This window comes from Schistocerca serialis, chromosome 1 (assembly GCF_023864345.2).
Source record: "Schistocerca serialis cubense isolate TAMUIC-IGC-003099 chromosome 1, iqSchSeri2.2, whole genome shotgun sequence".
Classification (NCBI taxonomy): Eukaryota; Metazoa; Arthropoda; class Insecta; order Orthoptera; family Acrididae; genus Schistocerca; species Schistocerca serialis.
In genome coordinates, this window is record NC_064638.1 from 203,055,658 (window position 1) to 203,081,180 (window position 25,523).

The 25,523-nt window shown below is 40.0% G+C and overlaps 1 protein-coding gene across 1 annotated transcript in view; it reads right to left on the minus strand.

Moving 5' to 3' along the window:
* LOC126459299 (piwi-like protein Siwi) overlaps positions 1-25,523 on the minus strand; it is a 270,625-nt gene that overhangs the window by 234,182 nt on the left and 10,920 nt on the right. Inside the window, exons 4-6 of the mRNA XM_050095855.1 lie at positions 17,043-17,195; positions 11,433-11,636; positions 10,605-10,757 (exon numbers count right to left, since the gene is read on the minus strand). Coding sequence (XP_049951812.1) covers positions 10,605-10,757; positions 11,433-11,636; positions 17,043-17,195 — 510 coding nt within the window. The remainder of the gene's footprint in view (positions 1-10,604; positions 10,758-11,432; positions 11,637-17,042; positions 17,196-25,523) is intronic.

Below are 25,523 nucleotides of genomic sequence, written 5' to 3' on the forward strand. Positions count from 1 at the left end.
ATATCCAGACACTGAGAAATAAATCTTTTGAGTTCCTGTTAAGGATGCCAATATTGACTGCCATGTACCTGCCCTTCACCTAAGGGGGTTGGCAAACCCCTCAGACACTGAAGCATCACGGGTTTGCATACGTACAAGGCGTTGCCTCCCTGGACTGCCTCGATCACAAGGATGACAGCCAGCAGGACAAAGGCCACCAGAAATCCTCTATGCCAGGGACCTATTTCCTCTACCGTGCCACATGTGTGGAACTGGATTGACACTAATTCCTCTGCACCCCGGCTATACAGGGTGGCACAAGTCAACACTTCGGCAGTCCACTCAACCGGAGTTCTGGACCAGTCCGTGCAGCACTGGGTCTTAGCAAACCATCAGTCAGAGCCCGTTTGGAAGCCCACACAGCAGGACCTATGACTTTCCAGCAATATCCTGAGCTGTACCTGGGGGCCAATTATGCCAACCACTCAACCTCTGTCATTAGGGGGCATTGTCTTCACATCCCACTACGTTTATTCACTGGGTGTTCCAGGTGCATGCCTGTCAGTGACCAAGAAGATGTATTATTTTTTACTGAGCGGATTTTCCTTTATTATTGAATTTCTCTACTGTGGTTGTAATAAACCCGTTTCTTTTTTACCTTCATCTGATTATTTCTTATGAAGCTTCTACCCACAGGAGATGTTGCAGTGGTGACGAGATATCTGAATCCAGGTGATCATGTGTGTGTCTCTTTTTCTCTTCCTTATTCTCCCATGTCGCCTGATATTCTGTTCCCTTTCCTTGTTTCTCAACAGTCAAACAGCCAGTATCCAAACCCCTTGACATAACAAATGTTGCTCTTTCTGCAGGACATGCAGCAGGTCATGCAAGATTCGGTTGCCACAGTAGTGAGCTTTATAACAGTGTCTACCGATGGCTCCCAGTGCCCTTCTTTTCCAGACCTCATGGCTGAAGGCTTTTGCAGTGCAGCTCTGCCCTTTACCCCTCTTGACAAGAAAGTCAAACAGTAGCCAAATACGTGGTGCACCTCAAGCACTGTTTTCAGGCTTATGGTATCTCAGATGACACCCATCATAGGGCGTTTCTCCTACCTATGTTGGACCAGAAATTTACTGCCTTCTTCAGCAACTGAAACCTGAATTAGAACCAAATGCCCTTATCATACGAGGAAGCAAAATTTTGCTTGCAAGAATACACTCCTGGAAATGGAAAAAAGAACACATTGACACCGGTGTGTCAGACCCACCATACTTGCTCCGGACACTGCGAGAGGGCTGTACAAGCAATGATCACACGCACGGCACAGCGGACACACCAGGAACCGCGGTGTTGGCCGTCGAATGGCGCCAGCTGCGCAGCATTTGTGCACCGCCGCCATCAGTGTCAGCCAGTTTGCCGTGGCATACGGAGCTCCATCGCAGTCTTTAACACTGGTAGCATGCCGCGACAGCGTGGACGTGAACCGTATGTGCAGTTGACGGACTTTGAGCGAGGTCGTATAGTGGGCATGCGGGAGGCCGGGTGGACGTACCGCCGAATTACTCAACACATGGGGCGTGAGGTCTCCACAGTACATCGATGTTGTCGCCAGTGGTCGGCGGAAGGTGCACGTGCCCGTCGACCTGGGACCGGACCGCAGCAACGCACGGATGCACGCCAAGACCGTAGGATCCTACGCAGTGCCGTAGGGGACCGCACCGCCACTTCCCAGCAAATTAGGGACACTGTTGCTCCTGGGGTATCGGCGAGGACCATTCGCAACCGTCTCCATGAAGCTGGGCTACGGTCCCGCACACCGTTAGGCCGTCTTCCGCTCACGCCCCAACATCGTGCAGCCCGCCTCCAGTGGTGTCGCGACAGGCGTGAATGGAGGGACGAATGGAGACGTGTCGTCTTCAGCGATGAGAGTTGCTTCTGCCTTGGTGCCAATGATGGTCGTATGCGTGTTTGGCGCCGTGCAGGTGAGCGCCACAATCAGGACTGCATACGACCGAGGCACACAGGGCCAACACCCGGCATCATGGTGTGGGGAGCGATCTCTTACACTGGCCGTACACCACTGGTGATCGTCGAGGGGACACTGAATAGTGCACGGTACATCCAAACCGTCATCGAACCCATCGTTCTACCATTCCTAGACCGGCAAGGGAACTTGCTGTTCCAACAGGACAATGCACGTCCGCATGTATCCCGTGCCACCCAACGTGCTCTAGAAGGTGTACGTCAACTACCCTGGCCAGCAAGATCTCCGGATCTGTCCCCCATTGAGCATGTTTGGGACTGGATGAAGCGTCGTCCCATGCGGTCTGCATGTCCAGCACGAACGCTGGTCCAACTGAGGCGCCAGGTGGAAATGGCATGGCAAGCCGTTCCACAGGACTACATCCAGCATCTGTACGATCGTCTCCATGGGAGAATAGCAGCCTGCATTGCTGCAAAAGGTGGATATACACTGTACTAGTGCCGACATTGTGCATGCTCTGTTGCCTGTGTCTATGTGCCTGTGGTTCTGTCAGTGTGATCATGTGATGTATCTGACCACAGGAATGTGTCAATAAAGTTTCCCCTTCCTGGGACAATGAATTCACGGTGTTCTTATTTCAATTTCCAGGAGTGTATTTTGACTCACAGGTACATGTTGCTGCAGTGCGGCAAAATTTTTCGGCTGCCATAAGCAACAGACTCAAACCTGGATCGTGGTGCTCCAAGGTCTTTCTCTGGAATGCCAATTTAGTTGTTCGAAAAACAACATGGCCAGTCCTACAGGGAATGGATCACAATACTCCATGGTCTATCTTGGGAATGCCAATTTTGGTTTTACAATGAAGCAAGTAAACAGTCTTACACTATGTCACTTATTCCAGACGTTATTCTGGTACACACACCTGGTAAGGGGCTACATCTCCATCTAAATCTGCGTAGATATTCTGCAAATCCACTGTACAGAGCATGGCAGAGGCCACCCTGTACCACTACTAGTCATTTCCCTTTCTGTTCCATTCACAAGTAGAGTGAGGGAAATCGACTGTCTATATGCCTCTGCATGAGCCCTAATTTCTCATACCTCATCTATGTGGTACTTATGCAAATTTATGATGGAGGCAACACAATCATTCAGCAGTCATCTTCAAATACCAGTTCTCTAAATTTTCTCATCAGTGTTTCTCGTAAAGAATGTCGTCTTCCCCACTGGTGATACCCAAAGCATCTCCTTAACACATGTTGTTTGAACCCACTGGCAACAAATCTAGCAGGCTGTTCCGGTGTAACCACAAATGCCAGAACGAAGAGGTGGCATGCAAGAGCATAGAAGGCTGTGAAGGAAGGGCGACCAATGGTGTGTGGAATCTGACTACCCCGCACCAGGTGTGCCTCCTGCAGCAACTGAATATATGCACGGCTCCTGTTAGCCTCAGCCGCTTATGTCGGCCCAGTTCCACAACGTGCTTAGTGCTTCGCTATCAGACTGCTGTTTTCTATAGTCAAGTTAATTATTGTCAATTTGCTTTCTGAGAATAAAATTACTAATGTTATTTCACTGAATTATTGTATAGCATTCCTAGAGCGCTGCATTCTGTAGGCACCCTATTAGTAACGTGTGGGCAAGACACCGCACAGATCACCTCTGAATTGCTTCGATGTCTTCCTTCAGTCTAACTTGGTATGGAACCCTAACACTCAAGCAGTACTCAAGTATATGTTGCACCAGTGTCCTATATGCTGTCTCCAGTGAACCACTCTTTCCTAAAGTTGTCCCAATAAACCAAAATTGATCATTTGCCATCCCTAGCACAGTTCTCACAAGCTCATTCCATTTCATATCGCTTTGCAACATTATGCCCAGATATTTACATGATTTGACTGTGTCAAGCAGAACACCAGCAATACTGTATCTGAATGATACAGGTTTGTTCTTCCTACTCCTCCCCAATACCTTTATTTTTTCCACCTTTAGAGATAGCTGCCTCTCATCACACCAACTTGAAAGTTTATCTAATTCGTCTTCTATCTTCCTACAGTCACTCAGCTTCAACACCTTACTGTTCACCTCAGCATCATCAGCAAAGAACCGTAGTTTGCTGTCCACTCTGTCTGCCATATCATTTATGTATATAGAGAACAACAGCTGTCCTATCACACTTGCCTGAAGCACTGCTGATGAGACTCTTGTCTCTGATGAACACTCGCTATTGAGAACAACATACTGGGTTCTATTAGTTTAGAAGTCTGTAGTGCCCCCAGAATTTTACGACAGTCTGGAGTCACTTGTGTTCCAGCCGCTTCGAACACACGTTATTAACGTTGTTTGTGCAGGCTAACCGAGAAAGAAGAGTGGGTTTTAGCATAAACAGATACACACTGCACAGAACATTATTTGTGCAGGCTAACCGAGAAAGGAGAGCAAAACCGGGCCATAAAGTGACGCACTCGGTTGCAGCAAAGAGAAAAGAAAAACTTCCGGCCCAGAATTCCATGGACAAATTTCATACACAAAAAACATTGGTGATTGTTGTGTGTTTGGAGAGACAACAGAAGGAAAAAAATGATTATTATTAATAGTGACTTGGTCTCGAGCAGACGGACATGTGTATTAGTATTGTATCATTGAGAAAATATGTAATTTAATTTTGTTGAATTCAGTCTTGTGTGAATGCCCTAAGAAAGTGTGGGCTTACTGTTTAATTGAATATAGAATATGTTAACAGCAACTGAATTTTGGGAGAGTCTTTATTTGGACTAGATAATAGGATTTTGGAATAGTAGATGAATTTTCACCTTCTTCAAAATATAGAATCTTCAGAGAAGAGTTTGATGCAAGCAGAAGACGCCAGAGCTGCGGGGAAGCTGAGCCTGCATCCAGCATGGAAGTAGGTTCACAATGATAGTCCAAGGAGCGCGGCTTCAAGTTTTAGAGAAGATACAACGGGGCACCACATAATGTGGCGACCAGTAAAAAAAGGACCTGTGAAGAAGGTGGAAGATTGACGAAATCAAGTTGAAAAGATTGACGAGTGTTGCCATAGCAACGAGTAAAAGCGAACAAGATTCGAAGATACTTATTGAAAATTGTCCTGTTGGTTAATGGTGATAGAAGCAAGGAAATCGAGTAGAATGAATGCCACAGTCAATCCATTAATTCACAAACGCTGACACCGCCGTTCACAAGAACGCCGACGCCGCCGTTTACAATGCCGACGCTGCTGTCTAAAACGCCGACGCTGCCATCTACAACGCCGATGCCACCGTCTACAACTCTTGACGCTCCCATCTACAAACGCCGACGCTGCCGTCTACACCAACACCGACACCGCCGGTAGCAGATCGTCCAGTCACACTGGGTGAGCGAACTTTGACTTTTGTTCAATTGTGCAGTGTAAGACTTGTGGGTAGGGGGTACTGTGAATGTTGACTTGACTTAAGGCTAAGAAGAATAAGATGGAAGGGGATAACCAACAATCAGAAGAGCATGTTGGGGCTATGGGGATAGGAAACCCAGGACCTGATCTGGGTGAATTAATGAAGTTCATCAAAACTCAATTTGAGTCACAGAACACAAGACAAGACGAACTGAAGGCAGAATTAAATTCTAAACTAGATTTACAGAACTCAGAAGTAAAGTCTAAATTAGATTTACAGAACACTCAAATGCAACAGACAGGAGAAAAATTTACGGGAAATAGCCCAGAAATTAGAGTATGATGTCGACTGTAAATGTAGTAGCCTAGAAACCAGAGTCAACGAAAATTTTGATTCCTTGAAAGATGTCTGTAAGGTCACATTTGATGTGGTTAAACAGGAATTAAGTAACATTAAAACAAATGTACATAAACAAGATAAATTGCTCCCATTAGTTCAGGCGCAAATTTCAGGAATTAGCTCACGTTTAGAAACTGTAGAACAAAATCTCAAGGAAAAGTTAACAACTGAGTTGATCAATCTAACCGGTATAGAGGAAAAGCTGGATGAGCTAATAGAATGAAAAGTGGAAGAAAAATTAAGCGTTGACATTCCTTCGCCTATAATGACCTCTGAATTAGATCATACTAAAAAAGACATAACCTAAGAAGGGAATTCAAAATTATTCAGGAGAAACTTGAAAAAGAGTACAGCATCTCAAAATCTTGTTCTAAATCAAGAAATAATTAACGATTTGCAATGGGGATCGAATTCAGGATTTTCCCGACAGTTCCCTAGGTTTAAACCAGACAGGGAGGTACACCCCATCCAGTTCCTAAAACGATTTAATCAGGCCATGCCTAAAGTTGGGAAGAGGCTAAGAAAATAGAACTTGCAATAGGTTATTGGGGGGTGAAGCTTCAGAATGGGGCACAGTAAACATAGTCAACTTCGCGTCCTGGGAAGACTTTCAAAGAAAATTTAAAGAAAAATATTGGCCTTCCAGTGCACAAGAGAAGTTAATTTCAGATTTATGGGACCCAAAATACTACAGCAACGCCTGGAGTCCGATGTGTAAGTATTTCGACTCGCACTTGACAAGGTCCAAGTGTTTCGACGAACCAATGGACAAGGAAGGTTTAGTAAGAATTTTAATAAGATGTTTACCTACTTTTGTACGGAAAGATACCTTATGTAGTGGGTGGAAGACAGTAGAGGAGCTACTATCTTTCGTAGACGCATTAGATGCTATTGATAAGGATAGAAATGAGAACTTACATGCACAAGAAAATCAGAATTTTAGGAGGGGTAACATGAATAATAAGAATCAATCAAAACGATATGAAACTAACTTTGCCTGAGTTCACCAACTGGAGAGAAATGGTAATAGAGGGGCTGGCTCAAGAGCACAATTCTCATCTAACCTCGATCCAGTAACCACACAGGAATTTGTGGCCCAGCAACAGCTGTGAAACAGTGGGTAACGCTGTACCGACCTTTGGAAATAGGCCCATGGTTGCTACCCGTGAGAAAACATGGAGCGATCTGGACCCAGGGCCGGGGGCCAGATCGCAAACAAGTGTGACTGGTTCTTTATCATTTGCCATTCCATACGAGTTGCTAAGATCTTTTCTTCGGGGACTTCTAAGGTGATGGTGAGAATGTCCGTTCTGTACGAGACGCTGAACATCATACCTCCTCCAGCTTCTCACTTAAGTACTGGCGAAGTGGGGCTTCAGGGGTAGGAGGGAGGGAAGGGTTTCCTGTCTTTAGGGCTATCTTCTTTCTTTCTTCGATCTTAGCAACCAACTCTTTTATTTCCTTTCTTACTTCTCTTTAGAGTACCAATTTATCTTTCCCTCTATCCACATTCATATACTTCTATCACTGAAGTCCTTCTCTTTTCTGTGATTTATATAAATCTTCAACTAAGAACCTTAGCTGCCCGAAGAACCAGGACACACGATCACACTTTATCACTCAGACAACTGAAGACAAACGTGCAGACAAGAAACACAAGATAAGATGTGACAACAGTCACGTGTAAGAGGGGGAAGTAGTGCTAGGACTAGAGCACTTGGTTATGAGGATGACAGTTGCACCTCTCAGAGGGAATGATGCGATTAGAGTAAATTAAAATAAACTGTTCCTAGATGTGGTAGTACCTTGTAGAATAAGTAGAGCTAAGGGAAGATAAAAGTTAAGCCAGCGAATAAAAACAATACCAGAACCTGTATCAACAGGTGGAGTTCATCAGTTTCTGAGGATAAGAATAGGATTGTGAATCCCGTATAGCCTGATAAGAAACACTAGAGTAAAAAAAAAAATAGGTGGAGGATCATTAAGTGTTAAAGCTATGGAAGTGGTCTGTAAGAAAAAGGAGTCATAGAGGACATGTATATCTGACCATGTAATTTTAAAGAGAATTGCATGAAGACGTATATGCCAGAGGAGTCACTTTGAACACTGTTGAGAGAGGATAAGGATGGCGTACCCGATATTGTTGAAATGAGAGAAAGTGACAGGTAGGCAGACCCGGAGGAGGCTGACCTATACCGCGCAGGCAGGGGCACCAGAAGGGAATTGACCTGTACTATAGTTTTAAGTAAGTGGAAGGGGTGTACCACCTGTATGTCAGGAAATCTCCTTTGCTCCCCCAATTGGTAACCTTGAAAGTGAATCAGCTACTACATTCTCAGAACCTTAACCTTGTACACAGTACGGCATTCAACATAAACAAAAGGAGTCAATTCTGTAATGGTGTTTCTCGACAATGACAACCAAGTGGGTCGGAGGCAGAGAGCCGTAGTCCAGGACCTGCCACATCACCTGTGGTGGAAGATACGAGTTCCGATATTACTCTCAGTGTAACTGCTGACTGGTGAGTGGCAGCTTGTGACACAATAGGGGTATACTCGGCAACCGAATATGATTGTGGAAGTTCCAACCCAGTTACGGAAAACACACAGACATAGTTAGGGCTGAGAACCACTGTATTCACCTGAGCAGTACTGGAAGAGACAATACCGATGTTCATACGCTGCTGTGTATTTCGACTTACTGGAGTGACAAACAATTGAAACATGACTCCTTTTTCTGCATGTAAAACGTGTGGCATTACAGAATTGACTCCTTTTGTTTATGTTGAATGCCGTACTGTGTACAAGGTTTACTACTGTCAGTACTGGACTTACAGGAAAACCCAGACACAGTTTGAACTTGCTTACATGAGCTGCAAGTATCACAATGGTGGCATGGAGTGTTTACTGCATTGACACTTGTTTTGTGTGCACTAAAACTGCACCTTGTACCATCACGAGACACATGACACATAAATTTTGAAGACATGTCCTGTTATGCATTGAAACTAACTTCATGATTGTCAGGATTGTTTAGCACATTCTGGAGGAAAGGATTCTGATGTTATAAGGTTATGGATATTGCCTGTAATTTTGCAGGTCCATTCTTTTACCCTTTTTGTATACTGGAGTCATCTGCCCTTTTTTCAGTCACTTGGGACTTGGTGCTGGGGGAAAGATTCACATTAAATGCAGGCTAGGTAAGAGGTCGATGCCATAGAGTCCTCTTTGTAAAACTGAATTTGGCTTCCATCCAGACATGGTGATTTATTTGATTTTTCCTGTGGTTGGAGGATTTTCAAGTTTAGCCTGGCTTCAATGGGAATTGTGCTGGGAGGGGTAGCACATCAAGGGTTTGGAAGGTAGAATACTTTTCAGATGGATAGCCACTGTTGGAAATTGGTAGAGGCAATGTATTGGTCAAGGATAAATTAGGTAAGGACTAAGGATTTTTTGGTCTGGAATTTTTTGGGTCAGTCACGACAAGTGATGAGAGACTTTCAATGTAAGTTCTCTGGGAGCAATACCAAAGATTAATGAAGATTATAAGAATAGTACATGGGATTCTTGTTTGGCCGATATTGAAGTACAGAGTCAGGAGCTAGGTTTAGGACTACTTTATTGGAATCAAAAAGGTGACTGAAAGAATGTTCAAGAAATAACAGAAAAGAGATACACAAGAGATTGCTAAAAGGCATAGAAGACTGTGAGGAATGGGAGGAAACAGATAAATACAAAAAGCAGTAACCAAATAAGACAAACTATTGTTATCAAGGAAAAATAAGTGCCAAAAAATGGTAAAACAAAGAAATAGACTGCTAAAAAATGAAATTCACAAAATTAAAAAAGCAACCAAACAAAGAAAAATGACAGTAAAAAAAGAGGGGAGCTCTAAACAGGTAATAAATACAGCTCTAAGTACATGAAAAAGTCAATAAACATGGAAAAATCATTGAATAAATAAAAATGATTGGCAAATGATAAAATAACATGAAGGACTCACTGACTTCTGTAAAAAGCTGCTGAAGACAGTAAAACTGAAACAAGTAGTAGTCAATGTTCTGTCAATCTCACTGAAAAATGAATGAAGACTGCAAGGAAATGGGAGAATGTCATTAAAAGCAGAATAACAGTAGTTGCACAAGAGACATTGCCCAATGAATGAAGGAGATACTATAGCAGAATAGAGGAAAACAGCAAAAGTTGTTTGAAAAACCACACAAAAATGTAGATCACAAGATACTGAGAAAGGACAATAATCAATGAAAAAAATCTGTCAGATAAGGAACTGGACACAGACAAATGCCATGGAAAATATGAAAAATCTCACCAAATAAACAAATAATAAATCAATAAATAAAGTATTACTAAATGTGAAAAAAGACACTAAACATAAAAAAGTACCTGGACATGGAAGAAAGGAGGGATTGTGTTTGATCACAAAAGAAAGATTACAGAAGAAGTAAAATGACCACTAAATGATGAAAAGTATGGTAGGCAACAATTGTAGATAACGCACAGATGCAACAAAAGAAGCTCCAAACAGACAGTCAATTATATCAAAGGAAGGAAAGAATTGTAGAAAATACCTTGACAGAACAAAAGAAAATGCCACAAACACAGTAAATTGTATCAAAGGAAAATTCAATTGAGGAAACTGTCTCCACTGATTTTTTTTCCTTTTGACACAATCGTTATTTTATATAAGTTTATATTTACACTTTTTCTGTCAGTGTTTACAGCACTAAGTTTAAAAGGTATGCTACATATTATCAAACAAGTGAAATGCCACTAAACTGTCAACTTTTGCACACAAAACAATTTACTATTGAATATTTTGGTACTTACATTTTTATAATAATCCATATAACAAATTTCTCCAGATGGTCTCTTGAAGGTATTTCTTGGTGAGACAGTAAAATCAACATCATCCACTCTGTATGTTTTGTTTGCGTAGTCTGTTAAAACAATTGATCCTATCACCTTCTTCTTAAACTCCTCCTGTAAAAATATTATATTTTTTTGCTTACCTCAAGAAATATCAAAATGAGAAATCTCTAGAGAAAAATGTAAAACTACAAACAAACAGATTGTATAATCTTCAGTGGGCAAAATTCCAGTGATTTTCCCTGTTGAACGGAAGTTCTAGGCAGTAATTGTATATCCTTGCAGTTTTACGACCATCTTAATTTTTCTGTAACAGTTTTAGGTAATGTGAGCACATATCCAGTTTGAAATAGTATAAACAATAAAATATCTAATCCTTTGAGATTGAAGTTCTTCATCCATGTTTGTTTATTAGAAAAAAAAAGAAGAAAATGTTTTTGGAGAGGGTATAGCTTGAGTAAATCACATTTTTTTTCCTTTTTTTACTTTTTTCTTCTTTACCTTAAGTATGAGTAAAGAAGTAAAAAAGAAACAATTGTTTTTTGCTCATATATCACATGTTCACAAAGTTCACATTTCACCAAGAACCAACACTCAAGTTAATTAAAATGATATATTGTTCCATTCTCGCAATTATTCCCTAAAAATGTATTGGCATTCATTCTTTTAAAGAATTCTTTTCTCCATTCATTAATTCATTCTTAAAAGTTCCTTCAGTGGTAAAGAAATCATAATATGCTATGAACAAGAGACCAATAATTTACTAATTACCAGAACAATTATTATTACCTTGAAATTTTGTGGATTGTTTTGTACTACTCTTTTAAGAATGTCGTGTACAGTTTCCATGCGCATGACTTTGTGGGTAATTTCTGTACACATGAGTATTTCATCTTCATGCTGTCGGATTGACGTTATGTATCCGGGCCAGAGCTCAAGAGAGTAATTCCTAATAGGCACACTTGACTGGGCATCAAAGTAGTGACGGCCAACCTGTAAAGGCAGATATGCAAGAGATAAGTGCACCATTAAAGTAAATTTGCAAATTAATCACAAGGAAAATTATGTCTCGTATATGTAATGCAAATCATGAACCATGATCTTTCCCATTTTGCTGTGGACAATGATTTGAATAAGACACATGGAATTAACATAATGCAACCTGGGTAAGTTGACAGAACCAGAGGCTGCTGAAAGTTGCAAAGGGAGCTTTAGGCTATCATTGACTAAAACAAGGCTAGGGTACACAGAAAGAAGTGAATTTGTAGCCGTAAGAGATGATATAATGAAGGGAACAGAGAATTAAATAGCCATAAACATAGGGACAGCAGAAAACCATGGACATCTGATGAAAGTCGAAAATATGAAAATGCATAAAATGAAGCAAGCGAAGGGAATATGTTCTTAAGGTCTTCAGACCAGAGACTGATTTGATGCAGCTCTCTACACTAGTCTATCCTGTACCAGCCCCTTCTTTTCTGAATAACTACTGCACTCTATGTCTGCCTGAATCTGCATATTGTATTCATGCCTAAGGTTCCCTCACTAATTTTTACTATCAGTTGGTGGCTTCTTCAAGTAAGTTATGCCAAGCATTTCTTTTTTCATCAATTCAATTCAGTACTTCTTCATTAGTTATTCAATCTACTACTCTAATCTTCAGTATTTTTCTGTGGTACTGTAACCAGATTTCAAGGCATCTATTCTCTTCTTGTCTGAACAGTTTTATCATCTATGTTTCAATTCCATACAATGCTACACATCAAATACCTTTAAAAAATACTTCCCAACACTTAAATTAATATTAGATGTTAACAAATTCCCCTTCTTCAGAAATGTTTCTCTCGCTATTTCTAGGCTGCATTTTATATCCTCTCTACCTCGGGCATCATCAATTATTTTGCTACTCAAATAACAAAATTCATCCAGTGCTCTTAGTATTCAATTTTGTAATCTATTTCAGCATCATGTGAGTTAATTCGACAACACTTCATTACCTTCATTTCTGTTTTGTCATTTCAAGACACTATTCCTTCCATTCTACTACTCTTCCAACTCCTTTGCCAACTCTGACAGAATTTCATCTACATCTACATAGATACTCCACAAGTGAATGTATGACGCATGGTGGAGGGTACACTGTACCACTATTAGTTATTTCCTTTCCTATTCCAATAGCAAATAGTGATGGAAAAACGACTGTCCATATGCCTCCATACGAGCCCTAATTTCTCGTATCTTATCTTCGTGCTCCTTAGGCGCAATGTATGTTGGCAGCAACAGAATTATTTGGCAGTCAGCTTCAAATGCAGGTTCTCTAAATTTTCTCTATAGTGTTTCTTTGGTGGTGCAGGTGAGGGGGACCATTGCTTTCCTTCCAGAGATTCCCATTTGATTTCCTGAAACATCTCTGTTACACTTAAGAGTTGTTTAAATCTACCGGTAACAAATGCAGCAGTCCGCCTTTGAGATGCTTCAATACTTTCCTTCACATTGGCCTGGTATGAATCACTAACATTCAAACAGTATTCACAAATAGGTCACACCAGGGACCCATATGCGGTCTCCTTTACAGGTGAACCACTCTCCTAAAATTCTCCCAATAGACCAAAGTCAACCATTCGCCTTCCCTACCATAGTTCTCACATGCTCATTCTACCTCGTATCGCTCTGCAACATTATGCCCAGAAATTTAAATGATTTGTCTTTGTCAAACATAACACTAGTAATATTGTATCCAAACATCACAGGTTTGATCTTCCTACTCATCCGTATTAACTTAAATTTTTCCAAATTTAGGGCTAGCTGCCATTCATCACACCAACTGAAAATTTGTCTAAGTGTATGGAATCTTCCCACATTGACTCAACTTCAGACACCTTACCCTATACCTTGGCATTATGAGCAAACAACCACAGATTACTGCCCACTCTGTCTGCCAAATCATTTATGTATACAGAGAACAACAGAGGTTCTATCACACTTCTTTGGGGCACTCCTGACAACACCCTTCTCTCTGATGAACACTCGCCATTGAGGAGAACATACTGGGTGCTATTATTTAAGAAGTCATCGAGCCACTCACATATCAGTGAAGTTATTCCATATACTTGTACCTTCATTAACTGCCTCCAATGGGGCACTGTATAAAATGCTTTCCATAAATCTAGAAATATGGAGTCAGTCAGTTGCGGTTCATCCATAGCTCTGAGTATTTCATGTAATAAAAGGGCAAGCTGTGTTTCGCATGAGTGATGCTTCCAAAAAACAGTGCTGATTCATTGGCATAAGCTTCTCAGTCTCAAGAAAGTTTATTATATTCGAACTGAGAATATATTCAAGGATTCTGCAGCAAACAGAAGTTAGGGTATTGGTCTGTAATTTTGTGGGTCCCTTCTTTTACCCTTCTTATATACTGGAATCATCTGTGCTTCTTTTCAGTCATTTGAGACTTTGGACTGGGTGAGAGATTCATGATAAATGCAAGCTAGATAAGGGGCCAATGTCATCCAGTACTCTTTGTAAAATTTAAATGGAATGCCATCTGGACCTTTCAAAACTTTCAGCTGATTCTCTACACCAGGTATGCTTATTACAATGTTATCCATACAGGAGTCTGTCTGATAGTCAAATGATGGTATATTTGTATGATTCTCCTGTATGAACAATTTCTTGAACATGAAATTTAAAACTTTGCCTTGCGTTGTTATCTTCAATTGCCACAACAGACTGGTCAAGAAGGGACTGAATGGAAGCCTTAGATCCACTTAGTGATTTTGCAATGTCATCAGTAAACCTCGAAATTATTATTTCTTCTCCTTGAACAATAATTCCCTTTCCAAATTTCTCCACAGTTTCCTTTGTTGTTTGCTAAACATACACATCAAATAACATAGGGAAGAGGCTACAGCCCAGTCTGACTCTTTTCTCAACTACACATTAGTTTCCCTTCCTTGTCCTTTGACTCTTAACTGAAATCTGGTTTCTGTTCAAGTTGTAGCTTAGTTTTTTTCTCTCTGTATATTATCCCCACTACTTTCAGAATTTCATAGAGTGTATTCCAGTCAACACTGTCTAAACCTTTCTTTAAATATGCAAATACTAAAATATGTTGGTTTTCCTTTCTTTAATCCTTCTTTTCCTTTCTTTAATCCTTCTTCTAAGATTAGTTGTAGACTCAGTATTATGAGAACAATCAATCACACATGGCACATCTGCATGAATAAAAATATATAACAAAAATAATCAGTCTTTAACCATTTTTTGAGTCTTTCCTTCTCATCCTGTTTGGTAAGTCTCCCCTGATCTGGGGTTTTGGGTGACTTTTCTGAACTTTGCACTTTTTCCAAACTTCTCCAGTCCTTTTCCTTTGCCCTTCTTCCTTCCTCTTCACCCCTTCTGCCGGAAGAAGGAGCCACTGGCTCCAAAAGCTTGCATAAGTAAAACTTTTTTATGTGTGTGTTCTCCTGCCACCACTTGATGAATAGAAAATGAGTAAAAAACGTAAATGTTTGTTTGTACAAAATCGTAAATTCTAAAAGTTCTTCACCAACTGCTTTGAAATTTTAATGCATTGTTGCATTTGAATAAATGTGTGTTTTTATACCACAGTTTGACCACCATATGGCATGGCGATCCAGTACAAAAAACAGGGACATATTTGAATGCAACGTGATGTCAAAATTTCAAAGGAACTGGTGAAGAACTTTCAGATACACAATATTTTAAACAAATGAGCATGAGATTTTAGTCAACAACATATCTACTTTATATCCAAAAACAAAGATGATGTGACTTACCAAACGAAAGCGCTGGCAGATCGATAGACACACAAACAAACACAAACATACACACAAAATTCAAGCTTTCACAACCAACGGTTGCTTCGTCAGGAAAGAGGGAAGGAGAGTTTGCTTTTGCCTTTACAAATGTCTGCTTGTGTCTGTGTATGTGCGGTTGGATATGGGTGTGTGTGCGAGTGTATACCTGTCCTTTTTTCCCCCTAAGGTAAGTCTTTGCGCTCCTGGGATTGGAATGACTCCTTACCCTTTCCCTTAAAACACACATCCTTTCATCTTTCCCTCTCCTTCCCTCTTTCCAGACGAACCAACTATGGGTTGTGAAAGCTTGAATTTTGTGTGTATGTTTGTGTGTGTTTGTGTGTCTGTCGACCTGCCAGAGCTTTCGTTTGGTAAGTCACATCATCTTTGTTTTTAGATATATTTTTCCCACATGGAATGTTTCCCTCTATTATATACATATCTACTTTATTTTGATTTGAAGAAAACAGATTATCAACAGCCATAATTTTATCAATTATTTTATTTATCTACCAGTTTTCAGCCTCTCTGGCACCATCTTCTGGTCCCTGTACACAAAAGTGGGTACATCATCCAGTTCTTTGTGTTATCATAGGACCAGTATATCCAACTGGTTTCTGTAGACTTCTAAAAACTTCTCAGTCAATGTGGTGGACCCTTCACACCTCTATCACCTGGATGATTCACTTAATTTTGTGTACAGGGTCCTGAAGATTGTGCCAATGAGGCACTGAAACTGGTAGATAAATAAAATTATGCCTGTTGGTAGCAATTTTCTTCAAGTCTTCAACCAGCTGCAGTCCTACTCCATTTACAAGGCGTTACAGTATCTCCTTTATGTATTGGATACACCTATATTTATGTAACACATCCAGTATGTACATAAAGACAAGCATGTATTTGTACACAACATTGAGCCAAAATTTCAAAGTAATGGGTGAACTTTCAAATATTTCTGATTTTGAGCATACGAACATTTACATCTATGTAAATAAAAATGTAAATGTATGTTTGTTCAAATTCTTAAATCTACGAACATTCTTCATCAATTGCTTTGTAAGTTTTACACAACAATGCATTCAAATACGTGCGTTTTTAAATATGTACATGGGCACCATATGGTATATATCCTTCTGATTTCTGATGATTACCACCTGTGGCAGGAGTATAAGTGAGGTAAGTGTGCATCTACAGTGGAATGAGTACCTTCTATTCCTGTTCCTCCAGCCACCAATTTCACTGCTCCATATTTTAATACAAAGTTATGAACTACTCAATCCATTGCACCAAAAGGTCATATAAAATGCTAGAGATTTGTTTAGCCTTGCAAATGGCTCTGCAGTGAGAACAAACATACTGCTTTCTGGACAGAAAACAATAGGAGAGTTTCATCTGGCTCATCCCTAGTGTACCCACTTATAAGGAAATGTATGGTGTTACGCATTTCATGTATTAGCCTTGTTATTAAATAAATTCTTTATGCTATTTGGAACTGAATCTGCAGGTACATTCAATAAGTTAAACAAACAAACAGAACTAGATTAACTATGCATACAATGTTCTTTGCGTAATACATTACCAACTGTAGGTTCAATCCTTGCAGGCACCAGCGCACCAAGATATTGAAAACCTGGAGGTACTGCGGATCTCCAGTAGATAATACACCAACAAGCCTAACTGTTATTCTCATTTTAGTACCATCAGTTTCTCTCGTGGAGTAGAACTCCATGGTCTAAACAGCACCAAGAGTAATCAATTAATGAAATGAATTTTTGTTTAGCTTACTGAAAATAACAATTATGGTGAAAAATTTATAATATGAACAGGCATGTGTACTGAACCGAAATGTAGTAATTATTCTACTAGCACTTTCTTGTGGTAACAATGGTTCAACCATAACTTACTCCCCTTTTACTATACTTTCAGTCTACTGTGGATCTATGAGGATAATTTCCAATTTAACCCTAGTAATACCAAAGCATTTTCAGTAACGAGTATTTCGAGGAGGGGGCAGAGGGTAATTCATGCTCACCCTTAAAAAATAACAACTTTGTTGACTTTAACTGAATAATGGGACCAAAAGCCATACAAATAACTTACTTGCATCAGAAATATTTTTCTTCTTATTGTCACTTAGCATTTTATGTCCTCTCTACTTTGGGCACTATCAGTTATTTTACTGCCCAAATAGCAAAACTGCTCCACTACTATAAGTGTCTCATTTTCTAATCTAATTCCTCAGCATTGCATGATTTAATTTGACCACATTCCATTATCCTTGTTTCATTTTTGCTGAAATTCATCTTGCAATCTTATCCCAATAACCTATCCATTCCATTCAACTGGTCTTCCAAGTCCCTTCCCTAATTACAATGTCATTAGCAAACGTCCTCAAAGTTTTTATTTCTTCTTCCTGAACTTTAATTCCCTTTCCAAACTTCCCCTTGGATTCCCTTACTACTACTAACTCCCTTCAGGTCCTCTGACTTTTATAACTGCAGTCTGGGTTTTGTACTAGACATAAATAAACTTTATGGTCCCTGTATTTTATCCTTGCTGCCTTCAAAATTTCTAAGAGTGTAGTCCACTCAACATTGTGAAATCTGTGAGGTACATCCATTAAAATAAGATTCCAAGGCACAGGAGATGTGACAATGCTTTCACATGAGATTTTTCAACTCTGTAGTCTGACTACCCCCCCTCAAATCCCCACCAACCAAGCCAGCTGTGATGCTAAGTCTTGCCTGAGCAGCTTTTCACGATGAATCTCCCTCCACTACACCTGGCAAGTGTGAGCTGCATGCAGTGATCCATGCAACTGGATCCCTGAATTCAGTAAAAGTATGACTAACAAGATTATGACTAAATATTTGAATTATTGCAAGACCTGTCCAACGTGGGTCCCCTAAATGCTCACTGTAAACCATAAACAGCAACGTGTTGCAGCGGCCTATGGATTATGGAAGTGCTATGCAGAACAGTGTGAGGTATTTTTTGATTCAATTGTCACTGATGATGAAACCTGGGTATATTACATGACACCTGAAACTAAGGAAAAGTCTTTTCTGTGGCAGCATTCGAATTCGTTGAAGCACCAAAGGTTCAAACAAACATTGTCTGCCAGCAAAGTGATGGACAGTATGTTCTGATTGTACTGCTGTGAGTGTTTAAGCCTACCAGCACAGTAATTAATGCTACTTGCCACTTTAAAACAACTGTCATGCCAATCAAAATTGAATGATAGGTATGCTGATGAAGAGTGTGTTTTCATGATGATAATACTTGTCCCCATACTGCCTATCTAGCCCAATGTGGGTGGGACTTCCTCACCCATCACCCTACAGCCCAGGCTTAGCATGAAGTGATTTTCACGTTTCCTGAAGTCATATCTGGTTGGAACACATTTCCAGACCATTGACAAGTTAAAAACAAGAAGAATGTCAAACCAAAACATCTTTCGACCATCTAAATTTACAAACTATTATTTTATTGAGCAACTGCATTTGGCAATATATTACGCCATCTCCTGGCCCCATGACCAGCATGTAGGAAGATTTCCACCTCTGGTCCAGTCAAAATAGGGACCAGCATTCAATGACTGGTATCCATATGTTTTTACACAGTGATCACTCCAATCATCACCTGCTGACTGTTAGACAAATATGATTGAAGTTAATGTGCGAAGTGCTTACTGTGTCAAAAATCTATGGCCCATATTTTGACTGGACCAGAGGAGGGAATCTTCCTACATGTCAGTCAGGGGGCCTGAAGATGGCATAATATGTTGCCAAAACTGGTTGCTCAATAGAATGACAATTTGGAAATTTAGGTGGCTGAAAGGTGTTTTGATTTGACATTCTGAACAGCTGAAGTCCTGTAACCATCTGTATACAGATGGGCATACAGAGTTGAAAATCTAGGTTGAGCACTATGTGTGCAATGTGGATTGGAGAGTTCTACGGCAAAAAAAGGTCACAGAGCACACAAACGTGCACTGATTGCAACAGTGATTACATCAAAAAATAACTTAAAGATCAGCCTTTCCATCAATGTAACACTCATTGTCAATTAACGTGTTTTCTACATATATGAAAAATTAATAAATTAAAAAAAAAAAAAAAAACTGGAGAACTACTTCTTTTGCTACACCTCGTACAAATGTTATTTATGTATGTTTGCCATCGTTCAACCTAATTTCTAATATGTTTCTCATTGTTTGACCTAACTTCTAGGATAAGTCCTACGGTAGCACAATAATAATAATGGCGTGTGACGAGGGCCTCCCATCAGGTAGACCGCTCGCCTGGTGCAAGTCTTTCGATTTGATGCCACTTCGATGACTTGTGCGTCGATGGGGATGAAATGATGATGATTAGGACAACACAACACCCAGTCCCTGAGCGGAGAAAATCTCCGACCCAGCGGGGAATCGAACCCGGGCCCTTAGGATTGACAGTCTATCACGCTGACCACTCAGCTACCAGGGGCGGACAGGGTAGCACAGCTTTGTATGTGGTCATTTTCTCTGGAGCTCAAACTGATTATTCACCAAGGTTGACTTCCACCACTTTTCCATGCTTCTGTAAATAAGTCATATCAGTACTTTGCAACCAAGACTTATTAAATTGGCAGTTTGGTAGTATCCATGTCACCAACTGATTTCTTTGGAATTAAAATTGTTACGTTCTTATTGAAGTCTTGGGGTATTTTATATGTCTCATATATTGTGTGTACCAGATGGAATAATTCTGTCATAGCTGGCTCTCCCTAGGACCACAATAATTCTGAGGGAATGTTATCTACTCCAGGGGTCTTGTCTCCACTTAGGTCTTTCAGTGCTATGACAAATTCTTCTTGCGCTATTATACACTATGTGATCCAAAGTATCCGGACACCTGGCTGCAAATGACTTACAAGTTCATGGCGCCCTCCATCGGTAATGCTGGAATTCAATATGATGCTTGCCCACTCTTAGCTTTGATGACAGCTTCCACTCTCGCAGGCATATGTTCAGTCAGGTGCTGGAAGGTTTCTTGGGGAATGGCAACCCATTCTTCCCCGAGCACTGCACTGAAGGGAGGTATTGCTGTCGATCAGTGAGGACTGGCATGAAGTCGGTGTTCCAAAAAATCCCAAAGGTGTTCTATAGTATTCAGGTCAAGACTCTGTGCAGGCCAGTCCATTACAGGGATGTTATGTTATGTAACCACTCTGGCACAGGCCATGCATTATGAACAGGCTCTCAATCATGTTGAAAGATGCAATTGCCCTCCACAAATTGCTCTTCAACAGTGGGAAGCAATAAGGAGCTTAAAACATCTATAAAAACCTGTGCTGTGATAGTGCCAGACAAAACAACAAGGGGTGCAAGCTCCCTCCATGAGAAACATGACCACATCTTTAACACCACTGCTTCCAGATTTTACTGTCGACACTACTCACACTGGCAGACGACTTTCAGTAGGCATTCGCCATACCCACACCCTGCCATCGGATCATCACACCACACAACATTTTTCCACTGTTGAGTAATCCAATGTTTATGCTCCTTACACCAAGTGAAGCATTGTTTGGCATTTACCAGTGTGATGTGTGGCTTATGAGCAGCCACTTGACCATGAAATCCAAGTTTTCTCACCTCCCACCTAACTTTCATAGTAGTTGCAGTGGATCCTGATGCAGTTTGGAATTCCTGTGTGATGGTCTGGATAGATGTGAGCCTATTACACATTACAACCCTGTTCAACTGTTGGCAGTCTGCGTCAGTCAACAGACGAGGTCAGCCTCTACACTTTCGTGCTGTGTGTGTCTCTTCACGTTTCCACTTCACTATCACTAGTGGATCTAGGGATGTTTATGAGTGTGGAAATCTCATGTACAGACGTATGACACAAGTGGCACCCAATCACCTTACCACATTCGAAGTCCATGAGTTCTGCGGATTGCCCCATTCTGCTCTCTCATGTTGTCTAATGACTATTGAGGTCACTGATGTGGAGCACTTGGCAGTAGGTGACAGCACAGTGCACTTAATATGAAAAATGTATGTTTCTGGGGGTGTCTGGACACTTTTGATAACATAGTATATCTCCCATCACATTTCACTTACCTCATCTTCCCTTTCTATAATATTGTTCCCAAGTTTGTTTCATTTATGAAGACCCTGTATACATTCCTTCCTAATTTTCCCTTCTATACTTTGTATTGTCCTTCCATCTATGTTTGTGTGTCTGTTTATGTTTATATATACTCTGCAAGCCACTGTACAGTGTTATGGGAGGGGTGTCCTATACCACTACCAGTCACTTTCTTTCCTGTTCCACTCAGGAACAGAGTTAGGGAAAAACCAACTGTCTATAAGCTTCCATATGAGCCCTAATATCTTGTATCTTTGTAGTCATTACATGAAATGTATGTTGGCAGCAGTAGAATTGCTTTGCAGTCAGCTTCAAATGCAAGTCCTCTAAATTTTCTCATTACTGTTCCTCAAAAAGAATGCCACCTTTCTTCTAGGGATTCCCATTTGAGTTCCTGAAGTATTGTATCCTGCATGTTGTTTGAACCTGCCAGTAAAAAATCTAGCAGCCTGCCTCTGAAATGCTTCAACAACTTCCTTTAATCTGATCTGGTGCACATCTCAAATACTTGAGTGGTATTCCAGGATAGCTTGCACTAGTGCCTTATATGGAGTCTCCTTTACAGATGAACTTCTCTTTCCTAAAATTCACCCAATAAAATGAGGTCAACAATTTGCTTTCCTTACCAAACTCCTCACATGCTCATTTCATTTCACATCCACTTTGTAATGTTCTGCCCAGATATTTATATGAGGTGACCATGTCAAGCAGGGCACTACTAATGCTGTATTCAAACATTATGGGTCTTTTCCCCCTATTCATTAAAAGAATGTCCTTTTTTCTATATTTATAGCTAGCTGCCATTCATCACAGCAAACAGAAATTTTTTATTTAACAACGAAATTTGCCAAACAGCCATGCAATTGAAATCTTATTTTATTTTTGCTACCAGTTTTGGCAATTCATTATGTCATCTTTACTGCCAAATATGGTAGTGAAAATAAAATAAAGTTACATCTCAAATGCACGGCTGTTTGGCAAATTTCATTGTTAAATATTTGACCAGATGCTGTCCAATGTCCATAATGTATTCACAAAAACTAGAAATTTTGTCTAAGTCATCTTGTATCCTCCTACATTTACTCAAACTTTGACACCTTCCTGTACAACAAAGCATCATAAGCAAACAACCACAGACTGCCATCTACCCTCTGCCAGATCATATATGTATATAGAAAATAATAATGGTTCCGTCACACTTTCCTGGGGTGCTCCTGAAGATAATCTTCTCACTAATGAACACTCTCTGTTGAGGAATCCAGTCTCCTGCATTTCCTCTTATGGCATACACTCCCAATATTTCTACTAAAGTTTTGTGGTCTACACAGTCTAATACCTTTGCTAGATCCATAAATACTCCTACTCACTTATTTTTAGAATCCAAGTTTGTTATGACATTTCTGATGAGGTCTATTATTGCATCTATGGTGCATTTATCTTTCTGGAAGCCAAACTGACTCTTGTTGATCATTTCATATTTCATCAGAAAAGCAACAAGTCTCTGTGCATAAGCTCATTCAAATACTTTTGATATGACTGGTAAAAGAGCTATAGGCCTATAATTATCTGGATTGTATTCATTACTCTTTTTATGTATTGGTTTTATCAGTGCTGTCTTTAAGCACTTTGGAAAAGTTCCTTCCAGGAATGATGAATTAATTAGTTGTGTAAGAGGTTTCTTGAGTTACTGCATACAGTGTTTAATTTCTATACTTGATATTCTGTCAATTACACATGACTTTGTTTGTGTTAGGTTTTTTATCATCTTTAATTCCAATCCCAAAGAAACCAGGTGTTGACAGATGTGAAAATTACCGAACTATCAGTTTAATAAATCACAGCTGAAAAATACTAACGCGAATTCTTTACAGACGAATGGAAAAACTAGTAGAAGTCGACCTCGGGGAAGATCAGTTTGGATTCCGTAGAAATATTGGAACACGTGAGGCAACACTGACCCTACGACTTATCTTAGAAGCTAGATTAAGGAAAGGCGAATCTACCTTTCTAGCATTTGTAGACTTAAAGAAAGCTTTTGACAATGTTGACTGGAATACTCTCTTTCAAATTCTGAAGGTGGCAGGGATAAAATACAGGTAGCGAAAGGCTATTTACAATTTGTATAGAAACCAAATGGCAGTTATAAGAGTCGAGGGGCATGAAAGGGAAACAGTGGTTGGGAAGGGAGTGAGACAAGGTTGTAGCCTCTCCCCAATGTTATTCAATCTGTATATTGAGCAAGCAGTAAAGGAAACAAAAGAAAAATTCGGAGTAGGTATTAAAATCCATGGAGAAGAAATAAAAACTTTGAGGTTTGCCGATGACATTGTAATTCTGTCAGAGACAGCGAAGGACTTGGAAGAGCAGTTGAACGGAATGGACAGTGTCTTGAAAGGAGGATATAATATGAACACCAACAAAAGCAAAACGAGGATAATGGAATGTAGTCGAATTAAGTCAGGTGACGCTGAGGGTATTAGATTAGGAAATGAGACACTTAAAGTAGTAAAGGAGTTTTGCTATTTGGGGAGCAGAATAACTGATGATGGTCGAAATAGAGAGGATATAAAATGTAGACTGGCAATGGCCAGGAAAGCATTTCTGAAGAAGAGAAATTTGTTAACGTCGAGTATAGATTTAAGTGTCAGGAAGTCGTTTCTGAAAGTATCTGTATGGAGTGTAGCCATGTATGGAAGTGAAATATGGACGATAAATAGTTTAGACAAGAAGAGAATAGAAGCTTTCGAAATGTGGTGCTACAGAAGAATGCTGAAGATTAGATGGGTAGATCACATAACTAATGAGGAGGTATTGAATAGGATTGGGGAGAAGAGGAGTTTGTGGCACAACTTGACTAGAAGAAGGGATCGATTGGTAGGACATGTTCTGAGGCATCAAGGGATCACCAATTTAGTATTGGAGGGCAGTGTGGAGGGTAAAAATCGTAGAGGAGACCAAGAGATGAATACACTAAGCAGATTCAGAATGATGTAGGTTGCAGTAGGTACTGGGAGATGAAGAAGCTTGCGCAAGATAGAGTACCATGGAGAGCTGCATCAAACCAGTCTCAGGACTGAAGACCACAACAACAACAACAACAGTGTTTCTTGTTCTGTCACTTGGGAAAAGTGCCATTGTTTTCCCTGGGGATTAATAAATGTTTTCCAGGTGTTGTTGTGTTTTTTTATTATTTGTTGTTTCTTTTAGTTTTTGGCCTACTGTGGCAAAATAGGCATTGAAGATTTACGATTTTATTCTGTTCGGTTAAAGTTTTTTTGCTGATCATGAACTATACTTTGCTGTCTTCCTGTGAGTTGGAGGGTTTGCGATTTGTATTTATAATAGACCAAAAAACCTTGCTTTTATTATCAGCATTATTTATATACTTTTTTGATTCTAGTCATTTGGCTGTTGCAGTACTTTAGCATACTTTCTTCTATATTTTCTGTAGTACTCTTCAAAGTTTTCAACATTGCTAGTTTTATATATTCTGTGCACCATTTTTATCTTGTTCCTAGATACCAAAAAGCCTTTTGTTATCCATTTTTTGTTTTTATTTGTGGTTTTGGCTTTAGTTTTTATTACTGGGCATGTAATACTGAGATGGTAGGATAGTGTGTCAATAAAGTGAGTCACTTTATGATCCAACGATGGAGAGTCTTTTTCCAGCATTCCCATCCTTCTTTTTCAAGTTTTATACTAAGGGCTGTTACGTTTTGTTCATTTAAGCTTCTTTTTTCCCACATTTTTTCTGTGTTTTCATTTGTGGTGATATCATTTAGACATATTTTTATTGCATCATGATCTGACAGGGCCGTTTCATTTGTGGTGATATCATTTAGACATATTTTTATTGCATCATGATCTGACAGGGCCGTTTCTGCAACTTCACTTTTGTACTGTAAGTCCCTTAAATTTGTGAA